Source organism: Lynx rufus, unplaced genomic scaffold, assembly GCF_022079265.1.
Source record: "Lynx rufus isolate CCGP_SWC_20201006 ecotype Redwood Valley unplaced genomic scaffold, mLynRuf1.p SCAF_1, whole genome shotgun sequence".
In the NCBI taxonomy this organism is placed as follows: Eukaryota; Metazoa; Chordata; class Mammalia; order Carnivora; family Felidae; genus Lynx; species Lynx rufus.
In genome coordinates this window covers 158,846,290-158,871,764 of record NW_025814823.1, presented here as the reverse complement: position 1 = coordinate 158,871,764, position 25,475 = coordinate 158,846,290, and the positions used below count along the sequence as shown (strand labels likewise).

General features: G+C 36.3%; 1 protein-coding gene across 1 annotated transcript in view; it reads right to left on the bottom strand.

Moving 5' to 3' along the window:
• The window catches only part of LNPEP (leucyl and cystinyl aminopeptidase), a 94,537-nt gene that overhangs the window by 10,695 nt on the left and 58,367 nt on the right, over window positions 1–25,475 (bottom strand). Inside the window, exons 8-15 of the mRNA XM_047089538.1 lie at window positions 24,733–24,867; window positions 19,913–20,044; window positions 17,874–18,034; window positions 17,550–17,638; window positions 11,672–11,855; window positions 10,395–10,551; window positions 3,752–3,936; window positions 2,159–2,320 (exon numbers count right to left, since the gene is read on the bottom strand). Coding sequence (XP_046945494.1) covers window positions 2,159–2,320; window positions 3,752–3,936; window positions 10,395–10,551; window positions 11,672–11,855; window positions 17,550–17,638; window positions 17,874–18,034; window positions 19,913–20,044; window positions 24,733–24,867 — 1,205 coding nt within the window. The remainder of the gene's footprint in view (window positions 1–2,158; window positions 2,321–3,751; window positions 3,937–10,394; window positions 10,552–11,671; window positions 11,856–17,549; window positions 17,639–17,873; window positions 18,035–19,912; window positions 20,045–24,732; window positions 24,868–25,475) is intronic.

The following is a 25,475-nucleotide window of genomic DNA, read 5'->3' as shown; positions in this document are numbered from 1 at the left end:
ATTTGTCATTTTTTTTTAAATAAAGGGAGAACTCACCAATGAGGTAAGGACTTAAATACACTGTCACATAATAATAAACAGTTCTTGATGTAGTAGGCTCATTTATGAAATAAATTCAAGTAGAATTTATTACAACTCTGAAGACTGGATTTTTTTTCTGTTAAAAACCTTATTTGATATGAGTAGATAGGTATATTACTACTTTTTTAAAGTTTATTTTTTGAGAGAGAGAGAGATTGAGAGCACAAGTGGGGAAGGGGCAGAAAGAGAGTGAAAGTATCCCAAGTAGGCTCCACACTGTCAGTGCAGAGCCTAATGTGGGACTCAGACTCATGAACCATAAGATCATGACATGAGCCAAAATCAAGAGTTGGGTGCTTAACCAACTAAGCCACCCAGGCACCTACTCTTAAAAAATTGGGCTGTTTGATGTAAAAAGCAAGATACATTGCAGAATACACTCTTAATATTAATAGCTAACAATTATTGATACTCTATAAGTACTATATTATGTTCTAAATACTTGACAAAAGGCTTGAAATAGGTAATTATTACCTATCTCCATTTTATAGTAAGAAACTGAGGTTATGTAAAATTGTCATAGTACCGTAGCTGATAAATTCTAAAGCTTGGTACTCAAATGAATGCAGTTCTCATGTATCATGCTATAATACCTGCTTATAGTGGGAAAACACATACTCCCAAGAGAATGCATAATGATTACTTTTTGAATTTTTTTAAATGTTTATTTATTTTTGAGAGAGAGAGAGAGAAAGAGACAGAGTGCGAGCTGGGGAGGGGCAGAGAGAGAGGAAGACAAAGAATCCGAAGCAGGCTCCAGGCTCTGAGCTGTCAGAAAAGAGCCCGACTCACGAACTGTGAGATCATGACCTGAGCCAAAGTCGGACGCTTAACTGACTAAGCTACCCAGGTGCCCCTGCAGAATTATTTTTAATAGGAGGAAAAACCCAAATGCCCCTCAACATGTGATGGATTAAATAAATTATGACAGAGCCATACTATTGAATACTGTGTAGCCATAAAAACAAATGAAATAAACTTTATGAACTCACAAGGCAAATCTCAAAGACTGTCAAAGAATGAAAAAGAATGTTACAGAGCACTGGGTATAGTATAAACCTATGTTTAAATATGTAAATACCCAGACCAGGACTGACACTGTTAACAGAGAAGAGAGAATAAGGATGTAAGCGAAGGGTCAGATGAGAGACACTTTCACATTTTATTCCATGTTCTTAAGTATTGTTTAAATGCTTTATAATGGAAATTTATTAGTAAAACACTACTATTTTAAAACAAAATTACTAATTTACACACAACTTTTCTCTGCTTTCTTGAGTCAGAGGCTGGCTACTACTTTAAAGAAAATGATTATTTACAGTGTATCCTATGGAAAGTGGATCTGGGCAGCTGCTAACTAAGAATATCTCTGGAACGCTATTAGGATTTCTCTGAGCAAAGTTATACAAGAGAAGCAATGAGACCCACATGCTTTTCCTTTCCTTCCCGCTGATGACTTTCAAGATACCTTCCTGTTTCTCTCAGTTATTTACAGTGCCTCTACCCTGACACTGATTGCTCTTCCTCCCAGGAAGCCCTACTTATTGCCCTTCTTTCCCCCATGTGAAACAACCATCGCTAGCTTTTCATCAGCTGAATGTTAAAAAGGAAAGGTCTGACAAATCCACATGAATGTATAACCTATAAGCTTTCACATGTCACCTTTTACTGAAGTGTCTGCATTTTCAAAAAGATGGCTAGGACAGAGCAATGCCTTGACAAAAAATAATAATAATAATAAAATAAATAAATAAATAAAAAGAAGCACTAATTGTGGAATCAAAGACAACATGCCAGGCGATCAAAAAGTTTTTAAGCAGAAAGCAGAAGGGGACTGTGATTTCTGGCATCTCCCAATCTCTTTCAGGCGAAGCACTTTCTATCCATCTGTACAGTCCAATCCCTGAGATGAAGCCCAACACATGCGGGCTCCTCCCCACACCTTCCAAGTCAGGTCTGGCCCACAAGTAAAGGTAGAAAACGGGAGAGCCCAGAGAAAATGAGCTCCTCAACCTAGAAGCACAATGCTTTTATGCTTTTAGTTTCTATATATCATATTCCTTGGGTGGTTTCATACCAGTAAAGTTTCCGTACATCCTCGGAGCTGGCAAGAGCCTCAAGTATTTTATTCTTTTCTGCTTCAGAGCCTATAGAGACATACTTGCTTAGTAGGAATGACCAGCCTTTCTCAGTTTGTGCTCCGACCTTGAACACAGTAGTCATGACATCAGTAGGTAGGCTGTAAGAGAGGTACATAAATATGAAAAAAACAAGAAAAAAAAATCCTGAATATAAAGGCAAGGAATTGACTAGTGGTGCTTTTGGAGTCAGAGCAAGTAAGAGTCTTTACAACTAACAGTCAAGAACATATTTAATTCAGTTGGCTGCTACTTTCCTGGCAGTGTGATTATAGGGAATATCAATCTAATTTAATGCAATAATTATTCATTAAGCATCCACAAAAACCAGGCAGGCAACTGGCTGGATACTGGGGTTGGGAAGAAGAATGAGACCCACTCTCTGCCCTGCAGGAACACAGGGACTATTGCAACGTACAGAATGAATAAATGTATTGCCATATAGTGTGGTAAGTTCCATGGTGGAAATACAGCAGCAAGTGTGGGAAGAGTGGTGAGAAGAGGGGAAGAAACACAGTCTTCTGCCTTTATTAAGATCTCAGAGCTGGAAAGGTCATCCAAATCCCCCACCCCAACTTTCATCTGATGCTTGAATCTATTTCCATAGTGCAAAATAAGGAACATGGAGAAAACCAGTCATCATCAAAAACGTTTCTTCTGTTATGTTATATTCCTAAATTAAAACAGACTTGTTTGATAGCTCACACCTATTTGGATGGGTGCTATCAAAAAAACAGAAAACAAGTGTTGGTGAGGTTGTAAAGAAATTGGAACTCTTATGCCCTATTTGTGGGATTGTAAACTAGAGTAACCACTATGGAAAACAATAGAGCAGTACCTCAAAAAACTAAAAATAGAACTACCATATGATGTAGCAACATCACTTCTAGGTATACATCTCAAAGGAGTAAAAGAGTCTTAAAAAGGTATTTGTATACCTGTGATCATAGCAGCATTATTTGTAAAAGCCAAAAGGTGGAAGCAACTCATGTGTCTATCAATGGAGGAAACAAAATGTGGTATATACACAGAAAGGATTACTCAGCCTTAAAAAAGAAGGAAATTCTCACACGTGCTACAACATAGATGAACCTTGAGGGCACCATGTTAAGTGAAACAAGCCAGTCACAAAAAGACAAATACTGTACATTTCACTTACATAAGGTATTTAGACGAGAAAATAGAATGGTGGCTGCCAGGGATTGGGGGTTGGAGAAAATGGAGATTTGTTTTGGTAAAGAGTTCTATTTTGCAAGATGAAAAGTTCTGGAGATTCACTGCTCAGCGATGTGAATATACTTACACTACGGAACTGCACACTTAGAATATGTTGATAGTAAATGGTATGTTTTATGTATTTTAATACAATTTGAAAAAAAAATTTGTTTGACAATACAAGTGCATAGAAATCACCTACATTAACACTTGGTTTTATAACATTTATACTCCAGGATGAAAAGATCCTGGTTTCAGTATATGATATTAATTTAAGAAAGAGTAAGAGAGTTCATCAGAGTAGAAGCACATGTCACCTTTGAGTTCCATTAGATGCCACCCAATCATCAAAGAGCTTCATGGCAACAGTGCTGCAGTTCTCTAGGCCGTGGGTGCAAGCAAATTCTAACAGGACTGACCGAAGCTCTCGAGTAGATGGGGTGCCTTCATCAGTCCAAGTTTGCTGTTGGATTTGACTTTGAAGTAACTTAAATACCCTGGCCTAGAGAGAAAAAATGTTAATAATAATTAGGACAACCAGAAAAAATCAGGACAGCAAGATCTTTTTTCCCCAACATTTACCCAAGGAGAAAAAGGGGGGCATAGTTATTACCCAATAAATATCAAATGACACATGAAGCCTAAGTACAACTGGGGCAAAACCATTCAATAAGAAAGGCTATTCATAGGCTGCTATAGCCAACGGGGACTCTTAATTATATAACATAAAAAAAAAAAAGAATTACTTCTATGTGGTAAGGAGAATTTCTTCTGTGTGTACTCAGCGAGATTTTTCCTGCCAAAAAGTATCACCTATAGCCACTGCTAGAAGCCAGTTGAAACTTTCTGACCTCGTGACTTTAAACCCATAAACCCATAAAGCAATGTGAGAAAAATGTGCTTCTTTACTGACAAGTACATGTCTAAATGCTTCTGAATCCAATATTAAAGGAATACTTAAAATATCAACTAGCTTGATGATCTAACAAATTAATCTAAACAAAGAGGCAAGAAAATGAGGCCTGCAGGAAAGAAGAGTTGTTTATAGTTATTTCCCCAACCCCCCTCAACTTTTTATTTAAAAAATTTTCAGAGCTATAGTAAAGCAACAAGAATAGTATGGTGAACACCTGTATGTTAGATTCATTGGTTTTTAACACTTACACCCCAGAAAATAAGTTCAAGTCCTTCACAGAGCATCAGAGCATCATATTCTTCCAGAGTACCAGTGTTAATACCTAAAATGAATCCTACTTGGAGAGTTTTAAACTGCTGAGGCCATTTTCTTAGCAGACCTTCCATAAGTAAGTCTCTTGTGGAGCTATGAGAATGAAAAGAAGAATCTGTGCAAGGAGAAGGACTCCACATTTGTGATAACATGTCAACTTACTTTTGCTTGCTTCAAAAGCAATGAAATAGAGAACAGACACCTTGTGGAATGTGTGAGTAGCAAAGCCTGTGAGTCATTGCAAGGACATGAAGTGGAAAAATACTTGCCATGCTGACTGATAATCCAAGGAACATAAAAGCAATGCAGGAGATCCTATTGTATACACATGGCTGCATTGGACATGCTGTCTTCCAGTGGCCTTTCTCAATGGCGTGATAGCAAACCATCCCAAATGAATAAAGAATACAAGAAAATTAAAAACTGCTCCTAACTGTCAAGTAGATACAAAGGAAGAATCAGAGGGGGGAAAAAAGTTACATGCTTGAAATACTATTAAAAAAACTCAGTGGAGAAAAATGTCAATGTTAATAAGAGTTTACTAAAACATAAAGAAACCAGTAGGGAAAAAAAGGTACTTTAAAGCACTGGAAGCAAGGGAACCCTGACTCTAGAAGATGCTAAGGCCAGTTCCTAAGCAGTTACTCCACTGGAATTATAGGGTACAATTTTACTAATTATTTCTGATACCAAATAGTTAAGATGAATTTCTCAAATAGTTGACTTTACATATATTTCAAATGATAACATAATAGAGCAAAATATTTTATTTTAGAAATAATTCTGTGTTCAGAAAATTCCTGCTGTTTTAGTTTTATAAGTAATCCAGGTTATATGTTTAATATTAATAAACCATATCGCAAGTACTTCAAACCTAGAATCTGTTTTTCCATGGTTCTAAATTATTTTTTTTAATTTAACCTCATTAAACAATAGAATCCAATCCCTTGATTTCATAAAATGAAAATGGCAAGTGGGAAGAGAACAAACCAGATGGGTTAGACAAGCTACAAACACAGAGTATGCAATAAAATGCAAGAACAGTAACACAAAATGATTTTAAAAATAAAAAAGACAGGAAAGATGGCGGCGGCATTTATACTATGTACTACATTGTGATTTACTGCTTTAATTTTATACTGATATGCCCAGGGAGTTCTTTCTTGGGTCAAGTGAGCTTCTTAAATGTGAAGTGTCAGCTTTTATTGCAAAAGGTTTATCCCAACAATCCCTCATATGTAAAAGAATGACAGACTTGTAAGTGATGAAACAGGAATATGGCTGGGATCAGATGTTAACATCAGATGTGAACAATTTGACACAATTGAAAAGTGCCTCCAGACTCTATGCACCACCATACCACAGCATACATCACTAAATGTGATTCAGAAGTGTGCGTTATGTAGGCATGTGCAGTCTAAATAACAAAATGACCAATATATTTATACAATGCTCTGGTGACAACATAAAAAATTAATTAGACACCAGTATTAATTACAAATACTATCTGAGGATTGGATCCAAGAACTCAGAAATGTCCGCCATTCTAATCTCCAACTATAGTGTCAGATTTCATATTTTGAGAGTGTTGATGGCATCAGAATGTCCTAAGAATGGAATAACAATTTCAGAGACAGTTTCTCCCTCTTGATGACCTAAAGCTAACCTGACCTTTAATTAACAGTCAAGTGTACGAGATCTACAGCAGTAAAAGGGCCCACAGGCTCACACATATACACTAAGGCTGCTCTTGCCCTCTAAGCATCAGTCCTCTGGACCCCACCCTGAAGTATGTTCTTCATAAACACACGCCTGCCCAGCAAACTGGAAACTATCATCTAGGATGAAGACGCAGAGTTACTCAAGCATGACAGTAAGAAAATATTCAAAATGTCTAACTTCTTAGATTGAGTTTAGCACCTGTGTTCACAGCATAGAGATAGCTTGAGGTAAGTATCAAGTGCTTTCTGACACTAGGCTCTCAACAGAGTGACTGGAGAGAGGCAGGTGTAAGAATGGCTTCTGCCAACATGAAATTTAACTAGCTGGGCAGCTTCAAGAATATTCTGCTAACTCTTATGGCATATTCACTACCAAACACTATCCTTTAATAGTAAAAAAAAAAAAAAAAGTGGTATGTAGTTACTTATTGCTACCTATAGTGGGTTGAATAGTGTGCCCTCCCCCGCCCCCAAAATTCAGGTCTGCCTAGAATCTTTGAATGTAAACTTATCTGGGAATACATTTTTGCAGATTTAACCAATTTAAGGTAAAGTCATGCTGAATTATGGTAGGCTCTAATCTAATGACTGGTGCCCTTATAAGAACAGGGAAATTTGGACCCGGAAACAAAGGGAGAATGCCATGTAAAGACAGAGGCGGAAATTACAGTGATGCATCTATAAGCTAAAGAGTGCCAAGGATTGCTGGCAACCACCTGAAGCTAGGAGACAGGCATGGAAGAGATTCTCCCTCAGAAGGAACCAATCTGCTCTCCCAACACCTCAATTTTTAGTCTTCTAGCTTCCAGAACTGTGGGAGAATATGTTTTTATTGTTTTAAGACAACAGGTTTTACTAATTTATTATGGCAGCCCAAGGAAACTAAAAAAACTACCCCAAATGGTGTTGATTTGATATGGCACTAATAACCTCAAAAGTAGTTATAAAAACTCAATAAGAGAAAAATCTCTGTATACAATGAAGCACACTGGTGCTGGACCAACTGGATAGCTGTATCAAAAACATGAATCTTTGTGTCTCACTCACAGCATACACGAAAATCAATTCCAGATGGATCATAGATCTAAACGTGTAAGGTAAAATAATAAAGTCTCCAGAAGAGAACAAAGGAGAATATCCTTGGGTTGGCAGATTTCATACACTAAAATTAAGAATTTACGCTAATCAAAAAGCATAATTAAGAGATTGAAAAAGCAAGCCAGAGGGGGAGAAGATACTTGTAAATGTACAAGAGCAACAAAGGACTCATCTCTTGAATATATAAAGAGCTGTACAAATGAATCAGAAAAAGACAGAATATCCAATGGAAAAAACATCAGAGACTTGGGCATTTAACAAAAGTGTACCTCCAATGGTCATTAAACAAATCAAAAGGAATTCATCTTCACTAGTCATTAGGGAAATACAAACTAAAGCCAAAATTGCAATACCACTATGCTCCCAACCAAATGGCTAAAGGGAGTAAGATTTACTATTAATACGAAGTGTTGGCAAGGATATAGAGCCAGAACAGAACTCAAATTCTCATGCATTGCTGACGGAGCACAAAGTGCTATAATGTCAAACAACGATTTGATAGTACAGTATTAACTACGAATATGTTATGACTCAGCAATTTCACTTCCAGACACAGCCCATAGAAATGCATACAGATATTCAAAACAGATATGTATAAGAATATTCATAGTATTGTAATTCATAATAGCTGCAAACTGCGAACAATGCACATGTCCAGCTATGGTTGCTGAAGTGGCTAACAAATGGCCAATTTCTTTAACATACTAACAGGAGAAAGTCGGTGTTGGAGCCCCAAAGAGATCAATATGTTATTTGCATACTTCTTGAAAATTCATACAAATACTATTAAAAAAGTCATTAACATTTTGCATATAAAAGAAATCTCAAATAGTAAGTTGACAACTTTATTTTCAAGGAACTAGATGTAAGTCCGTCATTTTAAACCTTAAACACATGGTCTACAAGTTTTTCAAACTGTTTTAATTTAAAATCTCAATTAAAAAAAATGATAGGACCCATGGGGGAGGGGAAGGAAAAAAAAAAAAAAAGGACGTTAGAGTGGGAGAGAGCCAAAGCATAAGAGACTGTTAAAAACTGAGAACAAACTGAGGGTTGATGGGGAGTGGGAGGGAGGGGCGGGTGGGTGATGGGTATTGAGGAGGGCACCTTTTGGGATGAGCACTGGGTGTTGTATGGAAACCAATTTGTCAATAAATTTCATATATAAAAAAAAAATAAAAAAAAAATAAAAAAAAAATGATAGGAAAGAAACAGCCTTGATCTTTCCAACAAAAAGGTATCTTTTGAAAGATGACATTGCTAGAATACAAATTAATTTAAAATACAGCAATATAATATAAATGGTGGGCTTGAGAGTGGAACTAATCTGGGTTTGAAGCTCAGCTTTAAAATTTACTTGGTAAATGACTTTGGGGAAGTTAAGTAGTCTCCTCATCCGTATAATGGGGGTAGAAATATCTATCTGGCAGGGTGCCTGGGTGGTTCAGTCAGTTAAGCGTCCAACTTCAGCTCAGGTCATGATCTCGTGGCTCATGAGTTCGAGCCCAGCGTCAGGCTCTGTGCTGACAGCTTGGACCCTGGAGCCTGCTTGGGATTCTGTGTCTCCCTCTCTCTCTCTGCCCCTCCCCCATTCATGCTCTCTCAAAAATAAACATTAAAAAATAAAAGAAGTATCTATCTGGCATTGTGTGAAGATTATACAAGGTTATCTACATTAAGCACTAAGCATGGTGTGCAGAATAAAACAAGCACTGAAATGTACCAGTTTCTGGTGTATTTCACTCATTTGCTCAATATTTATTGAGTAACACTATGTGCTGAGTCACATTCTGAAGACTCTGGTTTTTATTAAGGATGGTGATAGATAGCCTTATGATATAGAAGAATGATAAAAATCCTAACAGTTTGAAAAAACCTCAGAAATCATCTAACTTACATACTACAGTTATGGGTAGGGATAGGCATGGCTCTTTTAGGGTCAGATCAGAGACTTGGGAAGAAGGGTACTTTTCAAGCTCCATATGGCCCGCCAGCCATGTACTGCCTCCCGTCACTGTGATGAGAGAACTCATGACAGGGGATGTGCAGAAGAGTAAGAGGCAGAAAGGAGGTTGTTTCTTTTTTAATAATAAAAAAAAGAGAGAAAAAAAGAGACAGAGACAGAGACAGAGAAAGAGATGTAATCTAACCCTTTCCTTTGACCAGTAAGAACATCAAAACCCTAAAAGAAATTCTCATTTCTATTCTAATACTTTCTTCCTTTTTCTGAGAGATTCCTTTTGTCTGGGCCCTGGCAAACCTGACTGATTCATAAAGCAAACCTTATTGTCAGAATGTGCTGATTCAGAGAGCAAGATGAAACAAAGAATTCATCTCTCCTTCCCAAGCTTTTAAAGACTCTGTCAACAATTTAATATTGAAAGTGTCTAAACTAACAACTGTTAAGATCAAGAAACTGGTTTTAAAAAAGTAAAGCAGTCACCACTACCAAGATTCCTTTAGTGCTCTGCAGATAAATCTATCCACCAGCATCATCATCCATAAGACAGTTATCAGTAAGGACTCCTAAAACAGAATATTCTTCAATACAAACATAACTGTCATTTCATAATGACCACTAGGAAATCAGTGGGGAACACCACATTGCAAAAGGACCCATTTTGAGCATTTATTATATAGAAATAAACTGAGATTTGGAGAGTTTTCTTTTCATGTGATCTCATTTTGGCAGCAGTGTCAGAAGGCTGTATTTTGATATTCAAACAATACCATGTCACGCTAAGCCTTTATCAATTCTTCCTGGTAAGCAATGCCATTTTGATTCAAAGTAAAGATTTCACCACTAGTAGAGTGAAGAAAAGGGAACGTGACCGGCTGCCTTTACAGCCTAGAACTGTGAATGACACATTAAAGGCAAGCAACAAAGACAAGTTGGCAATAAGGTAGACTCACCACTACTCTTGAGGCCAGATCCATGTGTCCCAGCTTTTCAAGGAGGTTATAGATGAGGCCTGTCTGGAACAGGGCTTCAGTGATGGGGGCGGTATAGGTCTCATTTCCAAGGTAATCAATCAAATCAAAGGCCCTTTGAAGAGACACCTTGCCTAGGCTAAAGGGTAAAAGAACAGAAAAGTCAATATGCTGAGAGAAGCAGATGAACTCTATACACATGCTGAGAAACTTTAGGAATAGATGGTGAGTCTTCAAGAACTAAAATGTAAGCTTAAAGTGGCATTCTGTAAAGTTAGACTAAATATTATTATCTTTGATTAAGTTCATGTGTGTGACCCAAGGTTAAAGATACATTTCATGAGAAAGATAAACAATAGCTCAGGTTTTATTCCCTAAGTTACCTATAAATTGCTACTGAGTCATGCTACTGAGACATAAGTCAGTGTCTTAGATGAGAAAAGATGAAGAGTACTAATTTTATTTATTTATTTAATTAATTAATTAATTTCATATATTTACCAGGTGAGAACAAGTGGCATAAAGAGGATCTGAATCAAAAAGAAAATATTTTGTTATTTGTATGGGAATTTGTCAAACTCGTTAAGTCAAGGTCCACTGTGAATTTATGGTGAGTGCATTTTAAAAATTAACCACATAAGAGAAATCATAACAATGATGGCTGAGATGATCAATAGTTACTTCATTAAAAATGAACCAAAAGAAGGTCAAGAGCAGTCCAAAATAATACTTTTGAATATTCTGTGTGTCTCTAGACCCATTAACCGCCTAAGCTGGTACTCTTATTTGGAGGATATCTAACACACACGGTCACGACCACACTTGGTTTTGGGATTCTGTAATGCACAGAGTGGTTGGGAGGCAAGCTGTAACCAAATAAGAAGGCCCCAACTCTCAGAGACATCACTCAAACCAGTGGGTAAGAACTAACCAAGCTGCTTGAAAAGAATTCTCTCATGAAATAAAGCAAAGCCTGAACTCCTAGATCAATATATTCAGCAAACATGTGTCCTGGTTGTTAATATTGTAATCTTAACTGTTACTTAACTGTTCAATATGTTTGTAGCTGATGTTTCTATACAGATTGTAACACCAATGAAGGCAAGGATTGTATTTTATATCTTCCCAATCATCCAAAATGAATTATACCTAACAGGCAATATATGCCAGTCCTTTTGAACTGTTTTTCTAAAGTTTTTTTTTCCCCCCACAATAACACTTGTTTAAAAATAAACAAACCCAAACCAAGCACACTCTACCCTGCAAGTTCAAAGATGTTGTTGATGAGGTTGGCTCGGTCTTTGTCACTCAGGACATAAGGATTCGTTTTCAACTGTTTGATTAGTGCTTCCCAGTCATCATCTGCATAGTGTACAATATAATAGCCATTCATGTTTGTATTGACTTTGATCCACTGCACTTCTTCTGTAAGATTGATGACACCTAATACAGACCAAAGAATGAGAGAGAGAGAGAAGATAACAGGGGAAGAAAAAGTATTAAATGGACATTTTGTTTGTTTCAAAGTTAATATAGGATGTTTTTACATTTAATTATTCTACTAAGAAACTAAATGTCTGCCTCCCAGTGCAGTTATTTTAATGTTAGCAAAGATCACCATTCATTAACAATTATTTATTTAATGGTGAACTGGACAGATATATCCCTTCTGTCAAAAATCTTACAATTTAATATAGTCAGGCAAGTAGAATATCATAAATGTTACTGCTAGAAAAAGAAAATATGGTGATATGCACTTTTGGGGCCCCTACCATTACATATATAAATGTTGAGAGAATTCATAGAAATTTATATAGAATGATTTCAATTAATAAGGAGCTATAAAATACAAGATGACAAAAATATATTACTATAAAACCTGACTACAAAATCTATGTAGGAATTTTTAACATCCTTTAAGTTACTAATCAAGAAATGTCCTTTAAAGTTGGCAACAAGGCTTGGATTTAATATAATAGTTAAGGGTATGCTTCTAAGCATCTTAAGATTTACTATTTATTAGAATATAGGTCCATGAACTTACCATTCTGTTTAATGCTAATCCCTCAGTGTCCAGAACACTGCTCTTAGCAGGTACTCAAAAAATACTTGGTGAGTTACTAAATAAGTGAACAAGATAACTATGCCACGGCAAATGTTGTCAAAAGAAATCTACATAGGGTTTGAAAGATGTTTATAAGTTTTCCTCCCAATTTTTTTTTTAATTTTATTTAAAGCCAAATTAGTTAACATGTAGGCTAATAATGGTTTCAGGAGTAGTCCTCTTAAAGTAGAGTATTAGGGGTGCCTGGGTGGCTCAGCTGGTTGAGTGTCTGACTCTTGATTTCAGCTTAGGTCATGATCCCAGGGGTTGTAGATTCGAGCCCTACATGAGACTCTGTGCTGAGCTCATAGCCTGCTTAAGATTCTCTCTCTGTCCCTCTGCTCCTCCCCACCACCTGCATGGTCTCTCTCAAATAAATAAATAAAGGAGTACTAATTTTTAAAAATTATATAAGAGGAGTAGAGATAAGGAAAATAATCTACAGTCAGCCAGTCTGCCAGGGATAGCATTGTGGGGTATATTTCCTGCCAAGACCTTTCCTATACACATCTTAAATGATGTAATATTTCATACAGTGGATAGATGTGCATTTATTTTTGTACTGCTTTTTTACCTAACAGATTTCAACCACAGCCATTTTTCCATTATCTTCATAAGCAATATTCAAATAACTTCATAAAATTCCATTTAAAAAACCTACCACAGTTTAACCAACCTCCTCTTCAGAAATATTTAGGCTGTCTTAAAATTTTTACTGTCAAAACAACTCTGTATGATGGTTTTTGCACATAAAATGCTTTAGAAATACATTTAAACCCTTTGGTACCTGAAGTCTCAGGGTCTATCAACTTCAAAAGCAAGAATTATTAAAATTTATCAAATTCTCTTAATATTTTAGTACTCCAATTCTGCTGAAACTACAAAGGATGTTTATGATGGGAAAGACTTATATTCTGATCATGTCTTAATATGAAATATCAGATAATCAGTCTTGTTCACTAAAAAATTTCCCATATTGCTGATACAGCAGCAGATGGGAAAGATCGATTACGTTAATAGGATTTATTTCTTTTTGTAGAGCAGAAGGAAGTTCTAAGGAATAATTGTGATGACAAAGTAGCTGCTCCAGGTTGGAGCTATTTTAACAAAATGATGACTAATGAAATTAACTTTATCATTAAGTATGGCAAAAATATTGACATTCTCCAGGTTACAAACACAATTTCCTGTTGAGCTTTTATCAAGAAAGGCCCTTGGGAAGAAGGACTAAAGAGCTCTAAATCTCCCTTTCCCCAAAAATGGAGGCAAGAAATGATAAGTATGGCAATTCTTCCACTGGATGGATGTAGGACAATACTGAAATACAGTGTATTTTGGCTGATAAGCAATTTGCCATGTTATAAACTTAGCCAATTCGAGACAGTAGAGAGGAGAGGGGCAGCTGGGAGTGTACTTGAAATTGTTACTGTCATCTCGATGACAGAATATAAAGCAGTGCAGCCAACAGCATGGAGAGAAGAGCTATCATTTAAAGAATCAACATACTAGTCTCTTTCAGGTCTTCTGAATGATCCAGAATGAAGGACCTTAAAACCACAGGTATCAAAAAATAATAGCTTTGCACACAAGGGAGGTAACTACATCCTGCAGCTCAAAAGTGGATGAGGCTACCCTCATATGTTTTTAATTCATTATAATCATTAACAGATTAAGAGTTCAATTTTCACAGTCCATTGAGTATTAAAAAAGAGTAACTCCAATCTTATATGGCAGAAGCAGATGAAGTAATTTAGTAGTGATTTTAAAAACCATTTGTCAATGAGTTTTGAAAATCAACTACTGTTTTAAACAGAAACATTGAAGCACAGAAACAAAAAACAAGCTTTTACAACAAAGTTGAAAATTTTCCTGTGTAGCTTGCTCCAGAGGGTTAGCATGATACATGCATTTAAACTGCATCCCCTCTTGTTCAAAAGTATTCCTTTCTCCAATACCCTTTTATTCTCCTTTATTTTACTAGGGGGAAACAGGCAAGCTCAAAGGATGGCACATGATAAATACCTTAATTATATGCCCTTCCTTATTATTTTTTTTTTTTCCAAATGCCTTTCATTCAAAGACAATGACATGTCTTTTAGTTTCAGATAAATATTTCTGGCACAGTGATATCATGTTTCAAGTTAGATGTAATATAAAGATTTCCTATAGTTAAAGAGCTTAGGTCTGAGTAAGATATGGATGAGGGAGGGGATAGAGAGGGAAAAGGGGAGAGAGAAAAAGGAAGGGAAGGGAGAGAAAGACACTATTTTAGTATAATTTCCTCAATATGTGGCCTGAAAAAATGGCCCCTTTCAGACTTTCTTATGCACAACAACTGTTAATCATTCCAAATTCATGTATGTGGGGAAGAGTGACAAAAATCTTGATTAAATATAAATTCCTATATTTGACTGAATGCTATGTACTAAGCCAGCAACCCTGGCCTTACAACACATGGAAATATACTACAGATTTAACAAACCATTACGTTAACACAATGTACTAAAGTCAAAAAATTAGCCTCTAGAGTCACTGTCTCTGCTACATTTCTTTTGAGAATAGAAAACAATTAAGATGCAATTAAAATAAGAGTGCTTGTCACTTGAGCATTAAGAACCAAGAAGACTCAACTGTCCTCAGGGTCAACACAATTTTTTGTGAGGACAGAACATTTTCAGTGTGGGCACTCAGAACTGGAACTGCCAGGAATTAAAACAGCAGCAGCAAGGGAAGTAACAGTTGAGAAGAGAAAGTAACAGACGCTGCTTTCATCATCTATTGGCTCAGTTCCAGCTCCAGATTAAACCAATTATATTATAGTACATTTTGTATATTCCCCTTTAGCAAGAATATTTCCAAATGAAGGGAAAAGAAGATATCATTTCATCATGCTCTAAATGTTCTTTTCCTAAAACTTTTTACAGTGAGATTTGATATTGAGTGACTTCATTACAAACTAAAATTTATTCATTCAAAAAAATTTTGTGTGCCTACTGGGTGCTAAAGTCACAAAAGTGATTCATATATCCATGATCTCTGCCTTTCTGGAGCTTCCTGGAGCAAGCAATGGGCACATTGAGACCTGAAGGATGAATAGCAATAAATCGAGGAGGTGGAAAGGCAAGAGTGTTCTTCCAATCAAGAAAACAGCATCTGCAAAGGCCCAGAGACAAGAGGCAGTATAGCACGTTTGACTTGCCGAAACCACTTTTGGACAGCAGAAGCACGGAGTGCCAGGTACAGGCTTAGGGAGAAAAGGCTATAGCATGAAAACATGAGCTAGGCTTTGGGGTGTGAATCTCAAAAAGAGTTTAAGAAACACACACAAACTGAGCTAAAAATTATGGGCACATAAAAGCAGATTTCTCATTGTCCTATTATTTCTAATACTACCAAAAAACTTATATACTACTGGGAGGTTTGAAAATTTTCCTTATCGGTCCAAAAATGGAGATGGGATTATTTGTTGTCTCTTAAGTCAGGGTCTATCCTTCCAAGGCCACTTGGAAGTTTTGTTTTCATCAAAGAAGGCTGCCCTTCCTTACACCTCTGGCTGTGATATTAATCAAAGATACAACATTATGAAATGTTCTTAGCATTTCAAATAATGAGACTGTTTTAACACTCCACTCTAGTGAAACTGCAATTCAACTGGCACGCACCTGTATTTCAACTGGCATTACAAATTATTACCACATAACTGAAGGGCAATTTAGAAATGTGTACTAAATCACAAAAGATAACAGTCTTCATTTCTGAGAAGCATTCTTATGAAGAAGTTCATACAATAACAAAACATTTAAGACCCTAAATTTCTACTGAGACATTTTTTTTAAGAGACAAATGGTGAGTCAAGTGTCTAGCAGTAAAGATGAAGTCAAATATTATATGTGTTAAGTTTTTTGTTTTAAAAAAAGGCAAGATATAAAAATCACTTATACACAATGGTATCACCTAGTAAAAAATATTTTAAAAATGACTCAAAAGAAGTAATCATGATAATAGTTGTGGCAAGGTGATTTGTTCTCCATTTTCTAGATTTCATGTAATATGGGTAATACTGTGTGTGAGGATTTTTTTTTCAATAATAACATTAATAACAAAATGCCGGACATTATTCTAGGTACTTCACATAAATTAACCCCATCCTCATGATAACACTATAAGTACGATCACTGTCTCCACTCAGTAGCTGAGGGAATGAGGCTCAGGGAGTCACATGACCACCTACAATAATACCAGTGCACCAGATAACCTGGCTCCAAAGTATAGCCCGTTAAATACTAGGCTACACTCCTCCCTCAAAAACAGAGGCTTGACCACCAGATACAAATTCAAACAAGAAATTTTCCCTTTCCATAAATCTAGAGTATCACTAATGGTTCCTGCCCAAGGTCTTCCTATTGTTTCAGGACATGGATTAAGAGGATACATGGTGTGGCATTCATAGTGGTATTTAACAAATGGTCAGACACTATATTTCAATTGTTTTTTATAGGCTCCTTGTGGGTCAACATATATCATCTTTACATTTTCCTATCTGCTTCCTTACAAACATAATTTCTTACCCATTTTCTTACTACCAAAAATGTACATTATGTTCACAGGACATTCTGTAATGCTTACTTACTATAAATCTGGATCATGATCAACCTTTATTATGCGCAAGAATCATCTACGATGCTTGTGGAATGCAGTTGCCCAAGCTCACCCCTAGAGAGTGAACAGCAGAGCATATACCTCAAGAAACTGCTCTACCTGTACTACTTCTTTGTAACAACAAATATTTATCTAGGATATAAAAACACAGTGCAACTTTTTGTACTTTATTTCACATGTATAAGAATGACTGACTTGATACGTGAGACATGGAATCAGTGTCACTTTAGTCACATCTTGTATAGATGACTCATAAAACCAGTTCAAACAGTATGCACTTTGCAAAGTAAAATCTCCTTCTGCTGCTTGGTCAGATTTCTAAAAAATATATTGTTTTCAATTTCTTCTCAGAAAAGAGTTAATTATAGTCAAACCTGATTTCTTGTCCAGTAAAAATACCAATGGATATTTTGAGTAATTTCTTCCCTCAGTGACATAGGATAGTGGAATATGCCAGAGATAGCTGTAAAAAGAAAATATTGGAAGATTACTCTTTCCAGTATTTCAGTCAGTGCTCAGTCATTTACACATAATTTGTTGGGTCTTCCCCCCCCCCTTTTTGGCAGGAAGGAGAATTTTTCAAGCTATTTCCAGAAAAAGATAATCTTCTTAGGTTTCTTAAGAGATTGTGATTACAAAATACTTTAACCCAAGGATACAAAAGAGATAGGTAACAGGAAGAAAAAGCAGGAACACACCTTGCATCTGAAGGCTGAATTTCAGGCTTCACATTTAAAAAGTATCTTTCTTGTTGTACATGAAGCTCCTTTCCTTTTCTTTGGACAGTCACTAAAGGAAATCCTTTTTGCAGGGTCCAGGTTTTCATCATTTTCTTTACATCTAGTGTTTTGTTTGTGACCTATATGTATATATATACATATATATATATATATATGAATTATTTTTGCTTAAAAACAAAACCTTTCCCTCTCTGCCTACCACATTCTATGAAGACTACATGTAATGTTAACATAAAAACAGAAGCATGAATATGGAGTTAAATTTTTGTAAATGTTGACATTCACCTTTGGAAGAACTAATTCTGTGCGAGTGCCAGAAAGCAGCAGCAGAATAAGATATAAACACGTCAGCTGCCTCAACTTTAAGTTTCTCCAGAGAACAGTGGTTAACTGTTTTGACAGTCACAGACCCTTTCTCCAAGAAATTACATCAACTTATCTGCAAAATCTAGAATCCAGTGTCAGGTTCATAGACCCTCTAAAGCCCACCATCCCCTAAAGACATCTGGTATCAATGATTAAGAAGACATTGTAGAAAAACTATCTCTTTAAAGCAGGTGAGGTAACCTTATCATTCAAATCATTCTTCTAGACTACATATGGATGTGAATTGCAAGCAACTAAAATCATTAAGTACTTTGTTTGGTAACAGTACCACTCTACTATGGCAGCCTTAACCTCAGTCTCCATATGCCCATTTATTTAAAGCAGAAAAGGATGGATCAAATATTGCAAACTCATTGCAATATTAATATGACATTTCTCATGGCTCTAATCTATTCATTTCTGGATAAGGGACTGGGAAGAAAACAAGCTTTCCCAAAAGCAAGGCACCTTTGGGTCTTCAAAACAGAACAGAAATGAAGAGGCCAGTGCATATGATGTGGAGGCTGACAAACCTGAGGATAATGTTAAGAACGAGGTTGGGATAGGAAAACACTATGGATGCAGAAGCTGAAGTCAGTCAGAAAGGAAGAAATATATTCTAAATGTCAGGAGATAATATGGGTATAAAGTAAATAATGTGGCTTTCAACTGAAATGTTACCATACGATAAGAGAAAAAAACAACAGTGATTTGGAAGCAACTCTTAAGTGTCAAGGACTAATCCACCTTTTCAAAGAGAGAAGGAAAGGTGTATCTTCTGAGCACCAGGGTTAGCGGCTAGAAAACACAAGGTTTGAGATAAGACAAGGAAGGAGAAAGGGTATATGGAAAAGATTTAGAGTAGGAGTTCTTAATTTCAGAGCCCCTAAAACTTTGAAACTTTGTGTGATATTGTGAATATGTGGTTTTACTGGGGAATATGTCCAGAATTTTTATCACGGTTTCAAATATGTCTGTGATCTTCCAAAACATTAAGAACCATTGATCTGGATCAGGGAAACAACAAACCTAACGCTTGAAAGGACTATGCCGTCGGCATACATGCACCATGGAGGATGGGTTCACGCACTGCTCTAAAGCCTAACTGGCACCTAATTACACTGCTTGTTAGAACATTTGCAGGCACAACAAAATCCAAACAGCAAAACGATCCAAGGGCACTATTCAGTTCACGGCAGCCAGCTTGTGATAGGTTCTCTACAAAGATGGGCTTCTAGGAAAGAGTATGGCCACAAACGAGAGGAGGATTTATAGGGCAGAGTGTAGGAAAAACATCATGAATGGGAGGAAAATGCAAAAACCTGAGAAAAGGAAAATAGATTTTTGAAAAAAATCAAATAATGAATATAGTAATATAGATTAATTCAGAAAAGACAACTTTCCTACTAAATAGGAATGGAGACTAAGGTATAGAACAAAAATGGTTATACAAGGCTACACACAATAATTTCAAGACTAGTATTTCCGTTTCTTGACCTTTAATTCTGTGTTCCATCCGCCTCTGTCTTAAATATCCTTGGTACTATAGCTTATTTATATACTTGATAAGAATATAAGTAGAAGAACTCTTCTCTTTCTTAAGAACTAAATAAAATATCCGGGTCACTTACCTCATTAAAACTATCCCACAGATCATCACTTTTAGTGGATGCATAGCTATGACTATGCAGGTAAAAGACAACAGCATTTTGGAATACATCCTCACTAAGATAAGTTTTCAGCATCAACAAGAGAGAGGCTCCCTGTTTAATTAAAAAAAAATAGTGAGAAGGGGGTGGAAAATAATGGGCTACAATCGGTTTATAGAATTGACAATCTAAAATTCAAAATACAATCATGCTAAGTATAAACTTGCACTATAGAACCTAGTTATAATACACTGTTATTTAGTGTCATATAATCTGATGTAAACTATGTTCAAATTGTCTTTAAAAATTATTTTAAAGGATTTGACAAAAGAATAATGGAGCAGATTCCCATGTGCACTAATTCTACTATGAGCCATTTTTATGTGGTCTATCAGTTACTGTTTCAGTGTTATGTTAAAAAGCTAAGTGTTTGTGAATATATCTTTAATAGAAAAACATGCCAAATTTTCTGTTGAATCCCTATCCCTGTCCCCAATGCTTAAAGTACTAGTTGAAGGGAATTAAAAGCAAAAATGAATTACTGGGACCTTATGAAGATAGAAAGCTTCTGCACAGCAAAGGAAACAACCAACAAAACTAAAAGGCAACCAACGGAATGGGAAAAGATATTTGCAAATGACATATCGGACAAAGGGCTAGTATCCAAAATCTATAAAGAGCTCACCAAACTCCACACCCGAAAAACAAATAACCCAGTGAAGAAATGGGCAGAAAACATGAATAGACATTTCTCTAAAGAAGACATCCGGATGGCCAACAGGCACATGAAAAGATGCTCAACGTCGCTCCTCATCAGGGAAATACAAATCAAAACCACACTCAGGTATCACCTCACGCCAGTCAGAGTGGCCAAAATGAACAAATCAGGAGACTATAGATGCTGGAGAGGATGTGGAGAAACGGGAACCCTCTTGCACTGTTGGTGGGAATGCAAACTGGTGCAGCCGCTCTGGAAAGCAGTGTGGAGGTTCCTCAGAAAATTAAAAATAGACCTACCCTATGACCCAGCAATAGCACTGCTAGGAATTTATCCAAGGGATACAGGAGTACTGATGCATAGGGGCACTTGTACCCCAATGTTTATAGCAGCACTCTCAACAATAGCCAAATGATGCAAAGAGCCTAAATGTCCATCAACTGATGAATGGATAAAGAAATTGTGGTTTATATACACAATGGAGTACTACAGGGCAATGAGAAAGAATGAAATATGGCCCTTTGTAGTAACGTGGATGGAACTGGAGAGTGTTATGCTAAGTGAAATAAGCCATACAGAGAAAGACAGATACCATATGGTTTCACTCTTATGTGGATCCTGAGAAACTTAACAGGAACCCATGGGGGAGGGGAAGGAAAAAAAAAAAAAAAGAGGTTAGAGTGGGAGAGAGCCAAAGCATAAGAGACTCTTGAAAACTGAGAACAAACTGAGGGTTGATGGGGGGGTGGGAGGGCGGGGAGGGTGGGTGATGGGTATTGAGGAGGGCCCCTTTTGGGATGAGCACTGGGTGTTGTATGGAAACCAATTGACAATAAACTTCATATACTGAAAAAAAAAAAGTACCAGTTGAATTCATGGGTTCACTGCAGGAGACAATAAACAAGCAGAACTCTCAAAAGCCTCTCTTCTTGGGAGTGCATCAATTTCCAATTTTAATATATCATGTTGCTAAAATAACCAAGATCTCTCTTCTTCCTGCAGAGTTACTTCAAATATGTTTGGAACTAATGAATGTATAGGGCAATAAGCATACACTAATAATTCAGAATCCAGCATACAACTATTAAGGCCACGCTATATAGTCATTGAAGTGCATGCCATCATTTCCAAAAACACCTTTGTGAAGCCTTTCCTGATTTAAGATAGAAATATTTCTCCATCTTCAAGGGCAATTTGTATCACTTCCTTCATCTGCTACAGATATATATTTAATATATATTTAGATAGATATATCTTTATTTCCTCTTCTAGACTGTATGATAATTGAGGGCAACACTGCAAAGCTCAATTTCAGTGACTAAAACAACACCTAGTACACAAATGGAATTCAAATAGTCTTTGAATTTCACTTCTGGTAAATATGTAGCAATATTAGGTCAAGATTATCAGATACACGTAACTGAATTTAATAGCTATTACTCTCTTATTTCTGTACCATGCTTCATGGTGTTACTTGTTCTATAAATTTAAGTACTCATTCTTGTTCCCAACAGATCCCTTTCACCCCTGCATGACCAACTTTCCCTACTATTACATTCCCATTAACAAAATTATGCAACATTCATTCCTCCTTTAAAACAAATAAAAGATGTCCTTCCTTTTTTTAACTCCATGTCTCTTCTAGTTATCACCCTATTTCTTATTTCCCTCTTTGTAGTGAACTCCTCAAAGAGCTGTCTGTAGTTGCCATCTCCATTTTCTCTAAGGCAATCTTCCAACCATCACTCTGCTAGAAGTGTTGTTTTTTTTTTTAATTTTTTAATGTTTTATTTTATTTTTGAGACAGAGAGAGACAGAGCATGAACAGGGGAGGGTCAGAGAGAGAGGGAGACACAGAATCTGAAACAGGCTCCAGGCTCTGAGCTGTCAGCACAGAGCCCGACGCGGGGCTGGAACTCATGGACCACGAGATCATGACCTGAGCCGAAGTCGGCCGCTTAACCAACTGAGCCACCCAGGTGCCCCCAGAAGTGGTTTTATCAAGGTCACTGATGAACTTCATGCTGTCTTGAAACCAACATCAATTCCCAGGCTCATCTTAACCTGCTAGTGGCATTTGAATGACTCACTCACTCATCCTTTGAAGTCTTTCTGCACTGAGCTTTGGGAGGTACTCTTCATCCTCCCCCTATTCACTGGCCATCACTCTCACTCTCTCCCTGGATCCTCATCTTGCATGGAACCACCTCATTTTAGTGGTCCCTGGCATTTACTTTTCAGACTTTTTTTTTTTTTCTTTTCTTTCTAAGTTTACTTCCTAGTTGATCTCCTCAAGGGACAATCTACATAAGAATTAGGCTTGGAGATTAAAAAACCCAAATAGAATATATCTGTCAAACACATTTCCCTAGTGACACTTACTTGTTCTTGTACATAACATTGGTAAAATATCCTACTTTTCTCAATTATGTGGGGTATTTGCCAGATTTCCAATCATGAAATAAGTAGTTACCATATTGACAGGGGTTAGGTATGCTGTGGAGACCACATGATAAGACAATGAATTTGGGGTTTAGGGGATGGCGGTCAGAGGATGACAGAGCTCTGTAAGAACAAATCTTGAAGCGACAGTTCTGTATAAGAACAGAACCACAAGTTTTAAAATTTTATCGACAGATCCCATATAGGCTTTAAAAATCATGGCAGTATCTCCAAATGGAATATATTTAATATAGCTAATTAAACTCCTTATTTCTTATTTGTTAACAGTACTACCATTTTCCATGTCAGTCAGGTGTGAACCTGGAAAACATGTCTCCCTTTCTTTACCTGTCTTACCCTATCACTAAATCCTTCAAGAACTTCCCTCCATCCCATGTTTTTTTACACTCATCATTTTTCTTCCACTTTCACTACCACTCCTAATTCATCCTTTACCATGTCATGCTTGGACTTTAGCAGCAATTTCCTGACTTTAGTTCTCTCTCCACTTAAATCTATAAGCTGGAACAAATTAGTTTTCATAAATAGTAACTTTAATCAAGTAATTCCTCTGAAAAATCTTCTAAAGCTTCCCAATGCTTACAGAAAAAGTCCAGATTCCTGATGGCGTTTAGAACCTTCTACAACTGCCCCAAGCTCCTTTTCTATCTTTCCCCTACTCCATTTATGGCTTCCACCACAATCAAGCATTTATTCCCTAAACAAAAATTTCCTGCCCATCAGTATTCCTGAACTGTCTCTTTGTAGACCTTATTGTCCCATTCCTGCCATACTCAACACTTACCATTCCTCTTTATCCATATCTTTTTATTATTTAATTCCCTTCCATTTCCATTTTCCTACAAAAAAGTTCTCTTCATAAACCTAGGTAAAAAAAAGTCTGTACCATTCATTCAGCACATATCATCTCTTAGTGCTTCACAAGTACCTACCACCTAAACTTTGAGTTTCTTGAAGATATGGTTTGTATCTCAGGTGTTTTGTGTGTTTTCTCTGTCCAGTGGAGGAATTCATTTATTAATCAATTAATTTGGCAGCCAGAGTAAGGAGGTAAGTAAGTCCTAACATTCACACCTCCCACCACAACTGTGAGAGGCATTGTTCTGTTCTCTGACCTATGGCAATCCTAATCAGGTTTCCAGTTTTCTGTTTTTGCTTCACTTCCAAACCTGGAGTCTGTGCTTCTGATCCTGCAATCTAGTTCTCAATTCTTAAATACTCTTTTTGTTTTTGAGTTTTGGCAACTGTGACTTTGAACATCTTTCAATCCTCAATAACACAGCTAAGGGCTTGCTTAGGACCTTCCCTGGACATATTCTACCTGTAGATCCAGAGACTGAACCAACTTTAAAAGATATGTTGCTATATTATCTGATTACCCACTATACCAGTCAGAAGAACTTAAATCAGAGAAAGAAAGACCCAGAAAAAGTTAAAACCAAGATTTAAATAGAAGCAAACATCTTACAGTTTAAACGTATACCTGAAAATAATCTTAAAGTAATCTCTAATCTTTAAAATAATCTAGTTTTAATGCTTAAAATAATTTAAATCATGAAGCTTGCTCACATATGAAATTAATTTGAAACCCACTCCAGGTAGTTGATGTGTAGAGCGGTACCTTAAAATAGGAAAGAGAATCAAACATTTCTTCGATCTGTTCTGAAGACTGAACAGATGATGATGATATTGGATGAGATGAATTCAAGGAATCTTTCTTCATGGTTTTAAATCGAGCATCTAAGAAATCTTCATACTAGCAAAAACATCAAACAGATTATGAAACCATCAACATTATCAAAGGCAAAGGAAAATATAGTAATTATTTATATGAATTAATTACCTGTTTAAGGTCATTATTAAAAAATACCCATCTTTACTAAACTTCAGAAAATAGGCTTTTGAAAGTGTAAGAATAGAGAGACTTTCATTCATATTCCTTAAATTTAAAAATAAAATGATAACGTCCTGACCATATGAAAAACATTATTATTTCCTAACCCACAGCATAAGGATTAATTAAGAATCTACTATTAAAGCGACCAAATGTGCCAAATCCAGGTATTCAAAGTAAATATTCTAAGATGGTTAGTGTGTACTTTTAAAATAACATTTACAATTAAAAAGCAAAAATAAAAACTGGTCCTTAAGCTCATTTCTCATATGTAGTCCAGTTTTCTATTAAGATAATATACATTTCCCTTCACTGAGGTTCATTTGAAGTAAAATATAATACTTAAATAGAATTCTTTGATAGCTCAGCAGATGAGCTCCCCCAGAATATACATTAGAAGGTTTTAAACATTCTGGGCACCACCCAGTGGTGAAACTGTGTATCTGGTTGCTTAATTAAGTCACATACAT